General features: G+C 38.6%; 2 protein-coding genes across 7 annotated transcripts in view; one reads left to right on the top strand and one right to left on the bottom strand.

The window, feature by feature from the left end:
* Positions 1 to 8,921, top strand: part of LOC114467597 (putative oxidoreductase YteT) — a 30,050-nt gene extending 21,129 nt beyond the window's left edge. For all 5 annotated transcript variants that reach the window (XM_028454014.1, XM_028454015.1, XM_028454013.1 and 2 more), the window contains exons 7-14: positions 245 to 301; positions 4,418 to 4,548; positions 4,620 to 4,674; positions 4,842 to 4,934; positions 5,726 to 5,860; positions 6,914 to 7,015; positions 7,310 to 7,471; positions 8,565 to 8,921. In XM_028454014.1, the coding sequence (XP_028309815.1) occupies positions 245 to 301; positions 4,418 to 4,548; positions 4,620 to 4,674; positions 4,842 to 4,934; positions 5,726 to 5,860; positions 6,914 to 7,015; positions 7,310 to 7,471; positions 8,565 to 8,693 (864 nt within the window). In that variant the 3' untranslated portion in view covers positions 8,694 to 8,921. The remainder of the gene's footprint in view (positions 1 to 244; positions 302 to 4,417; positions 4,549 to 4,619; positions 4,675 to 4,841; positions 4,935 to 5,725; positions 5,861 to 6,913; positions 7,016 to 7,309; positions 7,472 to 8,564) is intronic.
* Positions 8,922 to 9,958: 1,037 nt separating this feature from the next.
* On the bottom strand, positions 9,959 to 19,872 carry LOC114467598 (uncharacterized). 2 transcript variants are annotated; one of them, XM_028454019.1, is made up of 9 exons: positions 19,606 to 19,737; positions 18,666 to 19,020; positions 18,426 to 18,588; positions 18,032 to 18,100; positions 17,745 to 17,920; positions 12,836 to 13,054; positions 12,209 to 12,369; positions 11,992 to 12,124; positions 9,959 to 10,464 (listed from the first exon to the last, which is right to left on the bottom strand). In XM_028454019.1, the coding sequence occupies exons 3-9, from the start codon at positions 18,457 to 18,459 to the stop codon at positions 10,288 to 10,290; spliced, it is 969 nt and encodes a 322-aa protein (XP_028309820.1). In that variant the 5' UTR covers positions 18,460 to 18,588; positions 18,666 to 19,020; positions 19,606 to 19,737; the 3' UTR covers positions 9,959 to 10,287. The 2 variants fall into 2 exon arrangements, with proteins under 2 accessions (XP_028309820.1, XP_028309819.1); XM_028454018.1 differs by lacking the exons at positions 18,032 to 18,100; positions 18,426 to 18,588; positions 18,666 to 19,020 and having other exon boundaries at positions 19,606 to 19,872.
* Between the last annotated feature and the right edge of the window lie 42 nt (positions 19,873 to 19,914).

Raw genomic sequence — 19,914 nt, 5'->3', positions numbered from 1 at the left:
TAAAAACCAAATCAGAAATGCACAAAATGACAGAAAAATACACAAAACACACAAACACTTTTGTTTTTCCTGTATCAATGCTCAGATTAATGCTCATTTTTCTACATGCTGACATGAATGTTGACGACGTGACCCATGGATCAGAGTAAATCACATTGCACATGCAGATGCTGGAACCCCAGCAGTAACCTTTGTTTGTGACGATGCTTGTTTTATGAAGTAAAAAGGTTTAAACTTGTTGTAGGAGCTCATTGACGCTGGACTCGTTGGTGACGTGGTCCACATTCAGCACCTGGAGCCGGTAAGAATACAAATACTCGCTGAATATAATATCATCTTTAAATGGCTACATTCATTATTGAGTTTGAGATTTTATGTTTGTGTGCAACACAATACATGTAAAAACCACAGTGAATGTGCACAAGGGAAAGTCACTCCTGTGTAATAAATCAAGGCCCGGGGGCCAAATCCGGCTCTTTGAGCAGCCAATTCGTCCTGCAGGAGGAAGTGACAATAACAGCGAAAACATGAATTATTGTGTAAATTACAAACTAATTCAGTTATATAATCTAATCTCAGTCTCCAACTCCACAATATTTGCAGCACTCACAGTTTTCCCACGCTTATGTCACATGATAGCAGTCATTTTTAAACACAATATGTGGAAAGAACTCTCCATTTTTCCAAAATCCTGCAACTTTCCATAAATAATTCCACACAATTTTACCAAATTAAATACAAATTAGTGACAAAATAAAGGAAAATTAAGTGAATATTCTGCAGGGAGTGAAATCTGTCACTTATTGCTTGGATATTGTAGGTTCCTTACATATACAGTTTTATGTATCATTTATACATGGAGGTACAAACTCTGGCACATTAATTGTGTTGTCTTCGTATGTTCCCAATGAACAGACAAGGCGTGATAACGTGTAGGTTAACTTTAATGCAGTCTTCACACATAAACCATATCGTGCTGCCTGCATGGCTGCTTACCACCAACCAGTGTTACCGCGCATGCGCCTAACTACTGCGGCATGCTGGGATGTGTAGTATTCTAATAACACACAGAACACCACATCTTTCCCCCTATAAAGAAGACATAATATTTACTCCTTACAACAAACCATGCTTAGGTATAATACTAATTATTTTAAAACTTTGCATTTCCCCTTAAGCATTATAACACTTGTAAACGACCTTTCAATGTAAACACTTTTTGTTTTGAAGAATAATAAAGTGCAAACTCACTAAGCATTAAAACATCAACTTAGATTCATGTAAACATTTTTCACATACATTTTTTTTTTTTTTTTTTCTTTACATTTTTTTTTTTTTTTTACATATTACTATTAACTTAAGGGTCCAGGTTGCACCTGTGCTTAGCAACAGTCCATAGTCAGGAGTCTTCAGCAACTCTCAATCAGCCTTTTAGGTGGCTGAGCATGTCTCTTAGGTCTAAACAGTCCTTCAACAGCTGGCGACTGTGAGAGTTTGGAAAGTCTCTCAGCAGCTGGTGACGCAGACGCTGCTGTCAGACCACAGTCAGTGTGGTCAGGCCCACTGTTAGTTGGCTCTACAAATTCAGCTGTGTCCTGCTGAACCGTGTCCTGAACTGCAGTGTCCTTTTTAGTCTGCTGTAGTTGAACATCTGTTCGGTTCTTCTATTTTCTTGATGACCTCCAGTTTTTCCATGCGCACTAGTTCCTCTTTGAGTTTTTCTCGCAGTGCGAACGGGATTTTCCTGCAGGGATGAACAACAGGAGGCACACTTTTATCCACATGTATTTTATGTATTCCAGGTAGACATCCAAGTCCTTCGAAACAGTCTTTATACTCCTCCATGAGTGAGTCTTGATCATTTGCAGATTCTGGTGATGTCACAACAAACACTCTTTTTACCAGATCGAGCTTGGCACATGCGCTGAGTCCCAGGATTGGTTGTACTCTCATGTCCACGATCAGTAGCTGTGCTTTTATCTGCCGGCTTTTGTGTTTGAAGGTTGCAATGCATCCACCTTTAACAGGGACACGTTCTCCTGTGTATCCTGTCACTTTTGTTTTCACTGGATAGATTTTGCTCTTTACAGTGAGTGTTTTGTAGTCCTCCATAGATAGCAGATTTACGTGGGCACCTGTGTCTAACTTGAATGGTATTATAGTCTCATTTACCTTGATTGGCAGAATCCATTCCTCCTTTTCGATTGTACAGGCCTGCACCACATCCACAATGAACTCGTCATCCTCTTCTTCCTCATCGACTGTGTGAACTTTCTGTTTTGTAGCTGCCTTGCAACATTTAGCATAGTGATTGCTTTTTCCACAGTTGTTACAGGATTTTCCAAATGCAGGACATGACTTAGGCTTGTGGCTGCCTCCACATTTACCACACTTGAACTCTTCAGATTTCTCTTTTTGGTCTTTTTGTTTGGTAAATGTTTTCTTTTTCCTTTGTTCTTTATGTACTGCATGAACTGTAGTTTCACCTCTCCGTAGCTCTTTTGCTTGTGCTCGGGTGGTTTCTGCAGCTCTGCACATACTAACACACTTGTCCAGTGTGAGTCCTGTCTCTCTGAGCAGTCTTTCTCTGAGACCATTATCCACTGTGCCACAAACTATCCTGTCTCTCACTAATGAGTCTCTCAATGTGTCAAATTCACATGTTTTACTCAGCGTGTGGAGCTCTGCTAGGTACTGATCAAAAGGTATTCCTTGCTTTTGGTCATGGGTGAAAAACTTGTACCTCTCAAAGGTCACGTTCTGACTAGGCACGAAGTAGTTCTCAAACTTTGTCATTAGCTCTGCCAACGTCAGATTAGCTTCATCTAACTGAAAGCTATTGTATATGTCCAAAGCATCTTCTCCAATAACATGCAAAAAGATATGAGCTTTCTGTTTATCATCATCACCCCCTGCTCCACTAGCTGCTAGATATATATTAAATCGTTGCTTAAAGCGTTTCCAGTTATCAGCAAGACTACCAGTCAGTTGCATTGAAGTGGGTGGACTTAGCTTCTCCATGAGCGTACGTCGGGGTGAGACAACTTCCACAGCTCTCTGTTGGTGCTGGTTGTGTTCCGATTCGAGCCCGAGATCCTCTTCTTCTTGTTCAATCTCCTCTCCTTCCCCCGTTTCACTTCCACTGTTACTCGTAACAACGCCCGTAGCCATTAGCAAACTCCGCTGGCATGCTGCTTTGTTAGCACGTTTCACTCACGCGACCGGACTTTTCCTTTTTTTTTTTTTTTATTCCGTCGTTCTCCCGTGGCAAAACATCCTCCTGTAGCTGCTCACGGCCACTTCTGACACCATGTGTTGTCTTCGTATGTTCCCAATGAACAGACAAGGCGTGATAACGTGTAGGTTAACTTTAATGCAGTCTTCACACATAAACCATATCGTGCTGCCTGCATGGCTGCTTACCACCAACCAGTGTTACCGCGCATGCGCCTAACTACTGCGGCATGCTGGGATGTGTAGTATTCTAATAACACACAGAACACCACATTAATGTTGAAATTGCTTATTTTCTTTGACCTACTTGAGATCTAAGTGTTCTGTATTTGGCCCCTGAAGTAAAATGGGCCCTGCTCTAATGCAACCTTTGCATGTTTACAGTAAATACGACAATCTATATTTCTATACTGATCATATTTCTGATATCTGAAACCAGGATTGGGGTCTATTACACTTTTCAATTACAATTACGTTTTCAATCATCCAGGTTCAATTACTGTTCAATTATGATTACGACAACTGGCATCATTTCCAATTACACTTGGTATTTTCCCCTGAATGTTAATTACAATTTTACTAACTTTTATTCATATACAGTACAGTTGTGTTGTGAGGATTGTGTGCATTTTTTTTATGTGTGTACAATGTCATTTTTCCATCTTTACGTTTATATTTTCGTGCATTGATTATAATATTTAATGTAAAAGTCCAACTTGGGACATGAGTTGGAACTTAGCAATAGCCATAAACATCAGTTACATTCACAGTATTGTTACTCTGTAAAATTGTATTGTCCATATTAAAAACAAATTGTATTATATCCTAAGTAATCCACTAACTCCTAACTCTTCTAACCCTTACCACCTGTATGAGTGGGAAAACTTACTATGAAATTTTTTTTCAATATTTGTTAACTACATACATGTAAACCATAGACCTGCCTATAATGAAATTGCAATTGACAGTTTTAATTGAATTTTCATGGTAATTACAATTACAAAGTCAATTATCTTAACTCAATTACAATGGTGACAGATTTTTCAAATTACTATTACAATTATAATTACATCATAATTGGAACGAATGATCAAATACGCAATTACAATTATAATTGACCCCAACCCTGTCTGAAACAGTTCTAGTGAATCACATCCGTTCACACTGTCATCTGCTGCTCCAGGTCGGCTTCTATCACTTCGCTCACGCCTTCGTTCGGGGGAACTGGAGGAACGAGGCAGAAAGCTCTTTTTCTCTTCTTGCTAAGTCATGCCATGACATTGACCTGATCCACCACTGGGCAGGAGCACGCAGGTAACGCTGGGCAGGGAGTTCACCGGGTTTGGAATGAGAAACATTTGACGGGGACTTTTGTACTTTGGCAGGTGTGTCAAAGTGTCGTCGTTTGGATCTCTCAGCCACTTCAACAAGCAAAACAAGGTGTGGACTCTGTACAGGCACAGTGTGTGAAAGGAGTCACTGTTAATTATTAAGCATTGTAGGTTATTTTTTAACACGTGATTAGGTTTGTATATTAAACACGTACATGTGGGCTTAAAGAAGTCGTACATGCTTCATGTATCGATGATGTTTTTGTTTTCTATCAGCCAGCAGGAGCTGCCGATCGCTGCCTCGAATGTCCTGTGGAGAAAAAGTGTCCGTACTCTGCAAGCAAAATCTACTTGGACCAAGTGAAAAAGGTCAGCATTCTAACACTCTACAATACCTGACCGCAATGATGCACCTTTTTTTTTAATCTTTCTTATGCAGACATGGACAAGTGGCGGGCCAAGTGACCCCCAAAACACACACAACATGACTGACAAATACACAAAAGCTGGAAAAATACACAAAATGACTAAAACACAAGTATTACAGGAAAGGACCGCAACATGAAACTACAGGAAAATGCACAAAAAGGACAAGAGAAATGCTTGAAATATGCAAAACCACACACACACACCCATAAATGACCCATAACATGAAACGAAAATATACAGAATGACAGAAAAATACAAAAAACGACAACATAAATAATACGCAAGATGACTCCAAAAACATAAAAAAACCAAAAAAAAAAAAAAATAGGAAAACACACAAACCACTAAAACAAAGAAGGACATCAAAGAAAAACAGACAAACAACAAAAAGGACAGAAAAACAGGCAAATCCACTAAAATATACAAAACAACACAAGAATTCAAATAAAAACATACACAGATAGACAACAAAAATACACAAAATGACTCGATAATAAGCAAAATCACTCAAAATAAATGAAAAATATGTATTAAATAAAACCCCACACTCAATGACATATTACACACAAAACTATTGAAATATACAGAATGACCGGAAAATACAAAAACAACAAAAATATGCAAAATGACTCCAAAAACATAACAAAAGACAGAAAACACAGAAAAACACAAAACAACAACGAAAACACACAAACTTTGTTGTTTCCTGTGTGTGTGTGCATGTGTTTAAGGGTAACACTGGCTGGCCGATGTCAGTTATTTGTACGGATTCGTCTGTGGACATCGAGTCAGTGACTGAGGCTCTGAGGACTGGAGCTTATGGCCGCTGTGTGTACGAGTGTGACAATGATGTCTGCACTAACCAGGTGAGAAAACGCATCAAATACAGTTTCATTCAACCAGAAAAAAAAACACTTTCCACTTTGTTGCCTTAAACAAAAAAAAAAAAACTGACAAGAGAAGATGTTTTTATTTCATGAGTAAGAGCCACAAACCCTTTATGTAAAGCAGACATGGGCAACTGGCAGTCCGGGGGCCACATGAGGCACTCGGTCTAATTTTGTGCACTTTCCGAAAGTAATTGCACAAAGTTATTCTAAAAATACACAAAAGGACAGCATAAATACACAAAATCACTCCAAAAATACATTAAATTACCCCAGAGTAATACAAAAAGAACACAAAATGACCACAAAAATACCCAAAACTAAATATACAACTTCAGAAGTACACAAAAGGACAACAAAAAAATACACAATCGCTCATAAACAGACCTAATAATTCTTAAAAATACAAAATGACAATATACACAAAAGAAGACAGCAAAGACACAAAATGGCTACTAAAAAATATACAGTACAACTCCAAAAACACACACAAGGACAGAAAAATAATAATTTGCTGTGTTGGTTGATCTCTGATGTAAAGGAACCACCAGTACCTGACTATGTGTCGAAGTGTCCTTGGGCAAGACACTGAACCCTAAGTTGCTCCCAGTGGTCGACTAGTGCCTTGCATGACAGTCCTGTCCCACTGGTGTGTGAATGTGAGAGTGATTGGGTGAATGAGTGGATATGTAAAGCGCTTTGAGACTGCTTCAGTGTGGTGATAAAGCGCTATATAAATCAAGTCCATTTACCATAGTCCATTTACATATTTTAATTATTATTATTATATTTTAAATAGTTTACACACAGATTGTGCATCTGTTAGTCATATTAAATACACCATGCATCGTGTTATTGTTTAGCTTTTAATTCCATTAGAATGTGCAGCTCACAATAATAATAAGTCAATAATAAAAGTTTCCATTAGAGTAATAGAAATAGATTATCACAGATATCATTACCTGAAGCTAATTTCTGAATCTTTTTAGGGGACAAAGGCTGACACTCAGTGGATTGTTCTTGTTGGCACAGGTTGTTAATATGGAGTTTGAGGGTGGGCTGACTGCAGCGTTTACCATGGTGGCGTTCACTGAGGAAATTTGCAAGCGAAGAACAACCATCTATGGCAGCAAGGTGAGAATGCAAAGATTTGGAGCAGAAATAACAAAGATAAAGTGACAATAGTGAAGGTGAGTGGAAGCCATAATGCTATCATTGTATGTGATGCTTAGCTCTTTGGAAACATTGTTTTCTATCAAAAACAAGCCGACATCCACTTAAACAGGATGGTTCTCGTTCAGCCACCAGTAGAACTTAGAGCGTCAGTGAAAAGCAGCCTTAGGAACGTCTGTCCACTGTCTGTATCTGACATCACAGACCACACAGAAGGCTGATGTTCTGTGCTGACAGACGCTGGTGTCTCCACAGGGCGAGCTGTCCTATGACGGACACGACGTCCACGTCTTTGACTTCCTGAGCCAGCAGAGAACAAAGCACACGCCGCAATGTCTCGCTCCCAAAAACTTTGGCATGCACGGACATGGGGTGGCCGATTATCATCTCACGGACGCCTTCATCTCAGCTGTAGCGGTGAGAGCAACTAAACTAAATGTTTGGTTTGATTTTGTGTTTTTGTGGTTATATTGTATAGTTTGTCATTCTGTATATTTCCTGTTTTGTGTGTTCTGAGTATGTGTATTATTGTGGTTATTATCCCCTGCCACAAAAATGTGGTAGGGGGATAAAAGTTTGAGCTCCGTCCGTCTGTCTGTATGAATTAAAGTGGACAGCTTTTTCTCAGAAACCGTTTAAGCTACGATAACCGAATTCTGTGTGTGGCTTCAGGGTATCAATATCTTGATGGAGTTCGAAAATAAGAAGTGCGTAATTATTTTTTCCGGAGTTATTGCGCTCGTTTTTTTACTTTGTTTGAGGTATCTTCAAATGGGACAGCTTTTCTCAGAAACCATTTAAGATAGTAATTTTATATTCTGATGTGATAATATATTAAGTGTACATCTGTCTTCTTGTTTTCTATATTTCTGTTATTTATTTATGTAGTTGTGTTATGTGGTCTTTGTTGTCATTTTGCAATTTTTAAAATACTTCAGTGATTTGTTTTTTGTTTTTTTTTTAAATATATATTATTTCAGTTCCAACAGTGCATTTTCAGTTTTTGGCCAAAACAATTTTTTTACTGAAACAGAATGTTGTAAAGACGCAAGCAAACTGTATTTAAATACATCTGAGCACTACAGCATCTTCTGAGCAGAGTTGACGGAGCAAGTTTCAGATTTTGAACTGATTTGTTCTTTGAAGCATTAATATTAAGTTATACAATTGCAATGTTTTAATTATAGTGAGGTAAGTACACATTCATAGCCATAAATGCATTGGGACTAATAATTTGCGTATTGTCTTTTGGTTTCGGCTAAGAATTTTCTTTTCGGTGCATCCCTACTGTTTTCTATTTGAATACACAACATGACAAGACATTCTGTTTTTAGGCATTTGTTATTTTTTAATAGTTTTTTATTTGTTGTCATCTTGTGGGTTTCTGGAGAAATTTGGTGTATTTTTGTGTTTTAAATCCTGTTTCTGATGAATACTGTTTAAAAAAAACAACAAAAAAACGGTTTTATCATGGAAGGAAAGGACAAAGTCTCACTGTGTGTTTGTGCAGAGCGACGACGCCTCCCTGATTCGGTCGGGGCCAGAGGAGACGCTGCACAGCCATCTGCTGGTGTTTGAAGCCGAGCGCTCGCGGTTGGAGAACAAGGTGCTGCACTGTGCAGACATTCAGGCAAAATAAAAGACTACTAACCACTCTGAGCCTGAAAACCCTAAAGTGACACAGGAACACTGGAAAAGCCATGTTCATTACAGGATGGCTCTTTAAACTGTCTGATTATTGACACTTTCAAATTGGCTGCTTTGCCTCCTGCAGCACCATCTCAAACAGATCACCTTCACTCAAACTAATGATTGACGTTCAGAAAAAGAATAAACTTTTCACCAGTCTTTTGAACTTTTCAACGACTCTTGGGACTCGTATAAGATTGTGTTGCTCCGTTTTGACCCAACTGGTCACCCAGGGGTCACATGCAATGGACTCCAAAAATAAACATGATACAGAATGAGAGAAAAATATACAAAATGACAGACACACAAAAATTAATCCAAAAATCCTAAAAGACAATTGGTGTCCCATTGATATATGAAGGAGCTGATATTGTGAAGTGCTTTGGGACCAACTCGGTAGTTATGAAAGCGCTATATAAATCCTGTTCATTTACAACGAAAATACACAAAAAGATACAAAATGTAGTCACTACAGTATTTTAGGTAGGATCGGTTGCAAATATCTTCAGTGTTTGATTTAAAAGCAATAGTCATGAATAAATACATGTTTTACAGAACGTAAGTTGAAGATATTTTCTTATTTTGCACAAGGAATAATTACTGATGTTACATCCTTTTCAGATTTGTCTTACGTCTGCGTTTGCAAGAGTACCTTTGATCAGAGCTTTTGTACTGACCTCGTTACCTTTGATCAGAGCTTTTGTACTGACCTCGTTACCTTTGATCAGAGCTTTTGTACTGACCTTGTTACCTTTGATCAGAGCTTTTGTACTGACCTCTTTACCTTTGATCAGAGCTTTTGTACTGACCCCTTTACCTTTGATCAGAGCTTTTGTACTGACCTCTTTACCTTTGATCGGAGCTTTTGTACTGACCTCTTTACCTTTGATCAGAGCTTTTGTACTGACCTCTTTACCTTTGATCAGAGCTTTTGTACTGACCTCATTACAAAAGATTCAAGACCACGGACAGTTAATAAATGAGCAGTTACCACCCAACACTCTCTGCTTACACAAAGAAAATGGTGCTGAAAATGCTACATAACATTTCTTAAAATATAGTAACCCTTTTCTAACTTTTCCACTAGCTGCCATAATAACTCTGTGAGCACTTAAAGTATACATGCATCCACAGATTATCTACATGAATGTGTTCAAGGAAGGAACCGTTCATGATAGTTTGGAGTTTGCAAAATGATTTAAACATTTTGTTAAGTTGGTTTTCAAAGGTAATGTGTATTTATTTAGCAGCTTTTTATTCATTTCATGGTAAAGGACAATATGGTAAACACCTACAAATCTTCTTAAAACTAGAACTTTTGCCCTGAGGTTATTTTCAATGTGTATGTAAACATGTCAACATTTTAAAGCATTTCTTCAAGTCAACATCTTCTCTAGATATAAATAAAAACTCAAATACAACCTCTCCGTGCAGGACTTTAAAAACAGTTTCAAACTAAAATGAGTGAATTCATAGCATCACAAAAAGTAAAAATGGATGTAAATAATAAAGTTCAGTCGCGATATGCAAGTAAACATGGCGATCTAGCCTGCCACCTGTTGGACATTGCTCTCATAATTGTCTACACAGACGTGAACACGCTGGGTGAAATAGTTGGGATTGGAAATGGCCTGTAGGAGGTCAGTTTGGATCAAGGTGATGTCGTACAGCTCAGAGGTGCTGGCTGTCCGAGTGTGTGAGCCGCCGGGCTGGAGGAAGATCTGAGGAGCAGAGGAAACAGGAGGTAAAAAATGAAAGTGATCGTTTCACTGATGCATCGCAGAATAAGGTCATTAAATATGGAGCAAATCTATTGGATCAGAGCCTTTACTTTGAGGTGAGTGACATTCCATTCCTGATGTTCTTCACATATCCATAACAAAGCAAGGTTAATATGAGCAATAGACGTCACCTTCAACCGTCTCATTTAGGGCCATTTGTAGCCCGAAATTATTGATCTGTTCTTTCAACATCAATATTTAAGATCTTTATAGTAGAAGTTAAATTAAAGAGCACCTGTACTAGTCTTTTTTATAAAATAAAATGTGTTTAACTGTATTACAAACAATGAGACAGTCATCAACATCCCCCAGCCAGATTCATTGTCATAACACAACCTTTTCCTAATTTTTGGGTATGGGCGGTCTGTGTGGTCTTCTATATCTACCCTGTAAATTTCACAACCTTCAACATAATACTTCAGCTGAAATAAATGTTTATTTTGTAATAAGCCACGCCCACTTTGACCAATCATGATTAACTTTGAGATATGGCCTCAGGAGCGACCCAAGGTCATTCTCACCATGTTTGGTAAAAATCAGTCTTGACATTTAAGAGATACAAATGTCCCATATTTGCAGCGCCCCCTAGTGGCCTAGTGGGGGGGGGGGAAGACAAAATAAATGAGACCCGGTCACATAAAGGAAATTTCAGTGAATATCCTGCAGGGACTGATATCTGTCACTTATTGCTTGGGTATTGTATGTTCTTTAAATATCATTTATACGTGGATGTGGAAACTAGAGCACATTAATGTTGAAATTACTAATTTTCACACCTACATCTGCAGCCCATTAGAGATCAAACTGCTCCAGAACTCAAATGAGTTTAAGAGCCAATATTTATCAAAGAAATGCTAAAATTTTCTTCAATTTTGGTTGCGGCTGATGGTGATGGTGATGTGAAGCGACACCGGGTGAAATCACTGCCTTATCCAACAGAAATACAAAGCAATCATATTAGAGGAATCTGAGCTGTTAAAGTTCAAAAGGAGAAGCACATTAAACAGAAACAGTAGCAGCAGCTGGAGAGCTGAGATTAGAAGTAGAGCATCGCACTGAGCTGACATAGAAATACTGTAACTGACCTTACGGGCAACTTACAGCTACAAAAACACAGAAAAATATACAGAACATCAAAAATGCACAAAAACAACAACAAAAATAAACATTAACTAATGCCACACAAAACAAATAACAGAAAAAGATACAAAATAACATGTAAATCCAAAAAACACACAAAAAACTAAAACAAGACAAAAACAAAAACAAGCTGTATTAATCTAATCATGTATTAATACTCAGGTTGGTAAAAATTCGAAATACAATGAATGTTGATCATGTGACCCTTGGTCAGACAATCATATTTTTGTAGCCCCGTTGTGATAAAAGTTGTCCCTCTGCTGATGATGGTTTGAAGAACGTGGGGGTTCCATCGATGAAGGAAACCTGAGTAAAAACAGACTTTACCTTTGGATTGACAATGGTGTCCTTGTCGTTATGTCGTATGTTGTCATCAATGAAGATGTGCTGAACCAGTTGGTCAAATGGATCCACCCAGAAGGGCTTCCCACCATCAATGGAGAACCTGTTCTGAGCCCACCTTAACACACACATGCACAGACACACAGATGAGACAGGCTGAGAACACTAAGCCTCAGTCAGATCTTCAGGACCTTCATCGTACCAGTCAAAATGATCCTGGAAGCCTCCCAGACCCTGCACTGAGCTCAGGTAACGGTACAGTTCCCGATCTCCGTCCCGACTGGACACGCGCTCCTGGCCTCGACTCAGGACCACGGCGCTTTTGCTGCAGCGGATTTTGCCTGGAGTCACGTCGATGCTCAACTGTAACACAACACAGATGGAAATGTTCGTTTACAGACAAATCTCAGAGGATCTTCTGCTGACAGACTGAAAACATGTGACGTTGGCATCAAAAACTGTCAAATATAAAAGAGTCCTTCAATGAAAGCTCAGCCTAATGGAAGGCTGTCAAACTTCTTTTAGTTCAGGGGCCAAATACAGAGAAGTTTGATCCCAAGTGGGCGAGAAAAAGAGTTGTTTCAACATTAATGTGCCCTAGTCAGCTATTTCCACGTTCCAAATAATATAAAATATGTGAACTATGTAACGCACTGACAACGCCTAAGCAATAATTGACATATCCGTCACTGTTGGATCTTCACCTACATTTCTTTGTGACTAATTTGAATTTGATTTGGGGCAAACTTTTCTTGGGGGCCAAAAAGTATGCTCTAAAGGTTTGGATTTGGGCCCCAGGCCATAAGTTTGACTCTGGATTGCACCTTACCTTGAGCTCTGGGAGATTTGGGAACAGAGGATGAGCCCCTTCAATCACTGCTCGAGACATTGCCCTCATTAGTCGAGGAAGGTCGGTTCCAAACGTGCGGAACACGATGGCAAAGTCTCGTCCTTCATGTGCCAGGTCTTTAAGAAGCTGGAAGAAAGAGGGAAGAATCCAGTGGTAGGTCCGACCGTCTTCACCCTTCACCGACAGCGTTCCATCTCTCTGCAGAGCACAGTCAGGCTGTTAGTTCATAAGTCATCTTTACTTCTCTTGTTTATCCCTTCATCTGTTCAGTAGTGTTTTGGTGCCAAAATCCAGAAGGTATTACATTCCTCTCTGCAGGATGCAAAGAATCTACAGAGCAGGGATATCTACATCTCTTCTGCTTTTACATACCATGTATAAGACGACAAGAAAAGTACACAAAATTACCGTAAAAAAAAAACATGACAAAAAAATGGAATAAATTATTAGTAAACTACACAAGACAACTACAAGAATACAAAAAATTAGAGAAAAATATACAAAAGGACAGCAAAAAAATCACTTAACTACATGCACAAAATGAAAGCAATACAAAAACAATAAAAATTTGCAACATTTCTAAAAAAAAAACACATTGACAACAAAGATACACACAATAATACAAAAATAATACAAGAATACAAAAAATGACAAATATACAAAACAAAAAGACTAAAATGATACAAAATGCAAAAGAAAAAAGATATACAAAACTAAAAAATTGCAAAATGCACGACAACAAAAATACACAAAATGACGCCAAAAACACAATATGACCACAAAAATGCACACAAGTACTCGCAAAACACACAAAATACATAAATACACAAAATGAGAAAAAAATAACAATTAAAAAACACACAAAACCCAACAACAAACAGGCACAAAATGACAGAAACATTTAAAAAATGACAGAAAAACTTACAAAACTACAACTAAAATACACAAAATGACTCAAAAAAAGAAACAAAAACACAAACAAATCAAGACAAAAATATAGAAAACGACAAAAACACAAAACCCTTCTTTGTTGTTCTTTGCTCATTATTCTAATGCTGACATAAATGTTGATCATGTGACCCTCGGATCAGATACAGTCACATTTTTGTGGCCCCGCTGTGATATAAGTCACACATCACTGGTTTAGACAAATGTATACCCCCTCAAAAAAAAACTAAACTTATTTCTCAGCTAAAAATAGTTATGTAATTACAGAATTCTCTCCTGGATAGTTGTGGTCAGACTGCCCTAAACAGGCCAGATACCATTGTACACAATACCATTTTATCTAAATCTGTTCAGGGCTGATAAAGTCATAGAGGTTGTTATTTAAATAGAAGTGCACTCATTTGAAAAATGTTGAAAGGTTTAATTTTGTTGCCATGTAAAAGCTAAACACCTCTAATGAAAGGAGTGAACAGGAACATCAACATGTCTTTCTTCACCTTGTTTGACAAGAAACTCACAACAAAGATCAACAAGTCAAACTGTGAGAGCTTTGTTGTGTAGGAATCATATCACATTTAGTTTCATAACTGACTGTAAGTCCTCCTGTACATCCAGTGGGAGCAAAAACTAGTAGGGATGTAAAGATTAATCGTGAGGCAGTTAAAAATCGATTCAAAGGTGTCACGGTTCACCTCGATGCTCTGAAATTGAATCACAGTCCTTTTTTTTTTTACAGCAAAGGGCACCATCTATTTAGAATTTGAAATTCAGGACACACCACTGTGTTGTAAATCAGAAGTGTGGAAGCTTTTTGGCTTCCTCAAGACAAAATGAAAGAAGTGAGAAAGAAAGAACATGTGAAATCTAAGGTCAGAGGAGCACAGAGATTGTTTATATTATTTCTTTGATATGGGATTTGTTTTAAAGTCCAATTGTTAAGGCACAAAATACATTTTCAGTTGCACTTTTAAAAAGAAAAATAACTATTATGCAGTTTTGCATTGTTTACTGTAGAGCCAGAATTATTTATTTCTTTCGTTCAGGATTTATTTTTAATTAAATTGCATTGTTTTGCATAGATTATCAAGGGATTCTTTTGACAATTAAAGATAAAAGAAAATAGTACAGTTTTTTTTTTCAAAGAAAAAAATGAATATTTTTCAGTCATCATTTGTCTACAGCCTCATTTTGTAAAATAAATCATGAGAGAATCGTATCGTGAACCCAGTATCGTGAGTTGAGTGAATCGTTACATCTCGAGAAACTAGGCATAAAAATTGCCGGTGGCCAAAGAAAATGAGGATGAATTGTGTTTCCAGTGACTGAAACAGCACAGACGAGTTTCCCCTTTAAGCAGATGTCAATGAACCCATTTCCTTAAAACGTTCTCCCTGCTGCCACTTTGTGGTTTGTGGTAATTCCAGTTTTTTGTTGTTTGTTGCTCCTCCACTTGTCATTGACGTGTAACCTGTGTTGAGTGATAAACCTGACAAACCTTCCTCTCAGTCACTGAAGGAATTTCTCCTCTGGTGTGACAGTTAAAAGCTGCTGTACACCTGTGTCCTAGTGGGATCAGCAACATAACACTGAGGCAGTGTCATAAAAGATAAAAACACTGAAAAAATAATCTGAACTGAGAAATGAACAAAAAAATAATTAATTAAAAAAGGGAGTTGAATATATGCCAAGCACAAATGTTGCAAAGAAACAGAAAATTTCTGATAAAACTTAAGCTCAGGAATTTTGGGAATGTTTGAAAATGTAAATTTTCATGCAAGTTTTTTTTTAATTAAAATTACCCAGAAATTTGGTGTAACTGCAAATAACTGCATCATATCCAAACATAAATATTAGCATCTATTCAAAATAATACAATGAAAAAACAGAACATTAGAACACAGTTGGAAGTTTTCAATGGGAATTATTGGGGTATTTTCAAAATTGAAGGCTGGCCCTTAACAGGGATGTTAAATATAGCTGGGAAAATATATTTTAACCTAAAATAAAATATCAGCATCAGGTATTTAAAATCACTCCCAATTTCTGGTGAATTCCAATGAATAATTCCTCTGAAAAGTTTGTATTCTTTAATATTCCTAAGCTTAAAGCTGCAGTTTGTAGAATAGTGAGAGGCTCCACGCTCCTCCTTCCTCCCGCCCCCTCCTGAATGAATCGCACTGGTCTACTTGGGAACACTTGCATGAACGCGCACAACCGTGGAACTCCTTGTGACTGTTTTCTCCATAGAAGAGACTAGTAACACATGTAGGGACTATATTTTGTATTATTGGAGAGTATTGTGATGTTTTAGAAACATGAAAGCACGTATCCCTCACTGCTGTGAGGACAGTAAGAGGTTCAGAGCCACAGCTCACATACCAGCAGCTGATCAGAGCAGACAGACTCCACTCTTCAAATGAAATGGATCTATTCTCGCCAGCTTATAAAATGTTTCTCTTAGGTTTACAAGTATTTATCCCGTCTGATATCACTCTCTCTCTCGGTGTGTGGGGCAGAATGTGTACGGACTGAAAGCGGATCGCGTGCAGTCCGCCGCGCACACAGCCAGAGGACTCCATTCGTTTGAGCCTTTATTTTGTTGCTTCTCCACCTCGGTCTTACTTTTCACTCTTGCTTTACCGTGTAACCGCTGTGCCAAAAGCCGCGTTAGAGACTTCTGAGGGAATATCTGCCATCACATTGTCCCTACTTTCAGATTGTGAACGTGCATTGACTTGACGAGCAGCTCGAGCAGCCAATAGTATTGCTTAAAACAGCTCATGGAATCGCCCTGTTGGTAGAAAGATCTCTGTATTTTTAATACGGATGTCCCGATACAACTTTTTCACTTTCGATATGGTACAGATATTGCAGCCTGGTGCATCGGCCGATACCGATAATGATCCGATACAATATCAGCACGAATCATACTTTTATTACATATTTTGTAGTGTGGAATGTTAGAAAAGGCTTGATGAAGTGATGTAACTCAAACAAAAAACAACAGTCAGCAACAGTAGGTTACTGTGTTAGAGTGTGAACCACAGTCACCTATGGATAGAAGTGCTGGAGTGGAAAAATTTTTATCGGAAAGCTCATATCGGTGATTTTAGATGCAGGCCGATAAAATCCGATATTCGTTTTCTGGCTGATATCTGACCGATATCAATATCGGACTGGGACACCTCTAATTTTTAAAGCTCATTTACAGAGCCAGGAGTAGGAGCAGAGATTCACTGTCCACTGGATTACAATATACTCAAAGATGATTAGGGATTTTTGACCAAATAATAGCAAAAAAAACTTACAAACTGCAGCTTTAAGTTCCTCGTGGAAATTTTCTTGATTTTTTTGGCCCCTTTGCAACCCCAGTAAAAAAATTTTGTAATAGTTTTTTTTTTCTTTCTTTTTTACAGTTTTCTCCTCTACATCCATCGTAGTCCCTGTAGTCTGGCTTAGATTTCCTCCTTCAGTTCTTGAGATAATTTGTTCCTTGAGATCATCCAGCACTTTGTTGGAGAAATTTTTAGTTTGTTCCTCATGGTTTAAATAGTAAGTTGCCCCAGTTTTTTCCCTGTAGAATTTAGTCAATTATTTGATTTCTTGTGGGCCTTAATGTTTTAAATACAGGCTATAATAATCACATATCAGCCAGTAACAAATCATCTCAATCAACTTTTTCAAAGATAAGCGTAAGCAGAAACGCAAAGAGAAAAACGGTTTTATAAAAATATGGGCTGACTTACTATCTGATCAAATATATATATATATCTTTTAAAACATAAAAGGCCCTTCAGAACAATTAGCAGATAGCAGCAGTTAGCAGAGCCATTAGCCAAAGGAAAGACTGAAGCTGCTTTGTAAACAGCATTAATCCGGTTAGAACAGAAAAGTTCCAAACATTGTGAGAAGAAGCTCAGGCTCTGCAGACAGTGCTGACCTTTACTCCTTCAGGCCAGAGGAGCAGGTCCAGGTGACGTTCAAGGACCTCGCGGAAACGACGTCCCTCAGCAGAAGAAGTGAAGCCGGGCACCCGACCAAACTGAGAATAGTAACTGACGGCGTCAGTGCACGGAGGCAGCAGTGAGGGGGTCTCACTCAGCCATTCCCAGGTTCCTGCAGGAAAACAGGGACCAAATGAGACTGAACATCTGTCCTCCAGGATGGAATAGGTTTCCATCCTTTAACAAAGCCACGGAATGCATCCAAAGAGAAGTTTGATCCTACGTAGAGCTTTTCCAAAACCAGTAAACGCTTGTCCATTCTTCTGGAGAACAGAAGCATTTGTTCTTTCTTCTTGTTAGTCAGCAAGAACAAAAACAAGCACAATCAGTTTTCATCATCTCTCTACTCGCTCTCTACACTGCCTTGGTTCTGCAGGAGTCTGTCATTGGTTAGAAATCTAATGCAGGAATGTTTTTGTCAATATTGTTCTTTCAACGAAAATATTAGAAATGTGTTAGAAAGTCAGTTTTGTGGCAAACACAAGAAGTCACAGTAAGAATGAAGTAAAAACACTTTTATGTATCTGTCTATGGGACTCCACACCCCAGTTATGAAGACAAATGGTCAGCAACACCGGGGCCCCTCAAGGGACTGTACTTTCTCCCTTGCTCTTCACCATGGACTTCAGCTACTGCACTGACACCTGTCATCTCCAGAAGTTCTCGGACGACTCTGCAGTGGTTAGATGTATCGGGGTGGGGGACGAGGTGGAGTACAGGGCTGCTGTGGACAGCTTTGTCACATGGAGTGAGCGGAACCGTCTATAGCTCAATGTGGACCTGAGGAGAACCAAGTGGCCAGTCAGCCCTGTCTCCATCCAGGGGTCAGTGTGGACATTGTGGAGGAGTACAAATACCTGGGAGTTGATAATAAACTGGACTGGGGGAAGAAGGCATGAAGAACACAGGAAGGGCCAAAGCCACCTCTATTTTCTGAGACTGTGAAGTCCTTCAACATCTGCGTCAAAATGCTGAGGATATTTTATGAGTCTGTGCAATCCAACAGACTGATCTGCAAAGCCAGTGACGTTGTGGGGATTAAACTGGATCTGACAGTGGTGACAGAGAGGAGGAGTCTGTCCAAGGTGAAGTCTATCTTGGTCAATGAGTCCCACCCACTCCATGATGTGTTGGGCAGTCACAGGAGCACCTTCATCACCAGAATGATCCAACCACGGTGCTCCACAAAACGCCACAGGAAATCACTCCTACCTGTGGTGATCAAACTGTATAATTCATCTGACAGCTTCAATCGTTGTATATATCTGTATTTTTGTGTCATCATGATTATTTATCTTATATTTTCCTACTGTAATGTGTACACTTGTATTTAATTAATAATCTTTTACTTATTATTGTAAATTTTTCTTAGATAAAAGATAGAGATATAGTATGGATATAGGGATGTTGTGACATTTTAATAAAAAATAAATACATTTAAAAAAAAAAAACTCAGGAGTAAAACAACTTAAATTCAGGTAAAATAAAATTACATTTGCATTATTTTGCAGTTAACTATTTCAGTTTTCATTAAGAGCAAAAGATTAAGGCTTTATAATACACTTCTATTGTGATCACAAGTTTTATTGATCTTTCAACATCATTTAAGATTTAGAATAAATTAGTAATTTAATTAATGAGTGACAAAGATCCTAATGCTGCTCGTCACGCCTGTAGGACTCAGTGCCTAGTGTATTAGTGCGGACACGCCAGTGGCAAACACAATAATATTATAATAACAGGTGGTTTATCTGTGGCTCAGCCTGGTCTATTGACAGTGTGATGATGTGCTCGTACCGTGACGGTTCCTCCGGCCCCAGGTGACACTGGTGAGGAATGAGTCCAGAGCAGCTACGGTCCTCTGAGCCGTCACTCCGTCAGACACCACGATGGTGTTGTTCAGGTCCACGTGCAGGACCAGTTTCTTCCTAAGTTCGGGACCACTCTCTGCCAGCTCTGCCATCAACCCGGCGTTTCCAGAACATGAGGAAATGCTCCACTGTTTCCTGTACCGGTGTCATGTACTGAGTGCGCATCGGAGATTGTATATGCGCATGCGTGCACATGCGCACTACCAGAAAATGAATTTTTGCTCTAAAAATAGTA

The sequence above is a fragment of the Gouania willdenowi genome, chromosome 7 (genome assembly GCF_900634775.1).
Source record: "Gouania willdenowi chromosome 7, fGouWil2.1, whole genome shotgun sequence".
NCBI lineage: Eukaryota > Metazoa > Chordata > Actinopteri > Blenniiformes > Gobiesocidae > Gouania > Gouania willdenowi.
The sequence above is the reverse complement of the archived record's forward strand: the minus strand, read 5'-3'. Positions and strand labels throughout refer to the sequence as shown.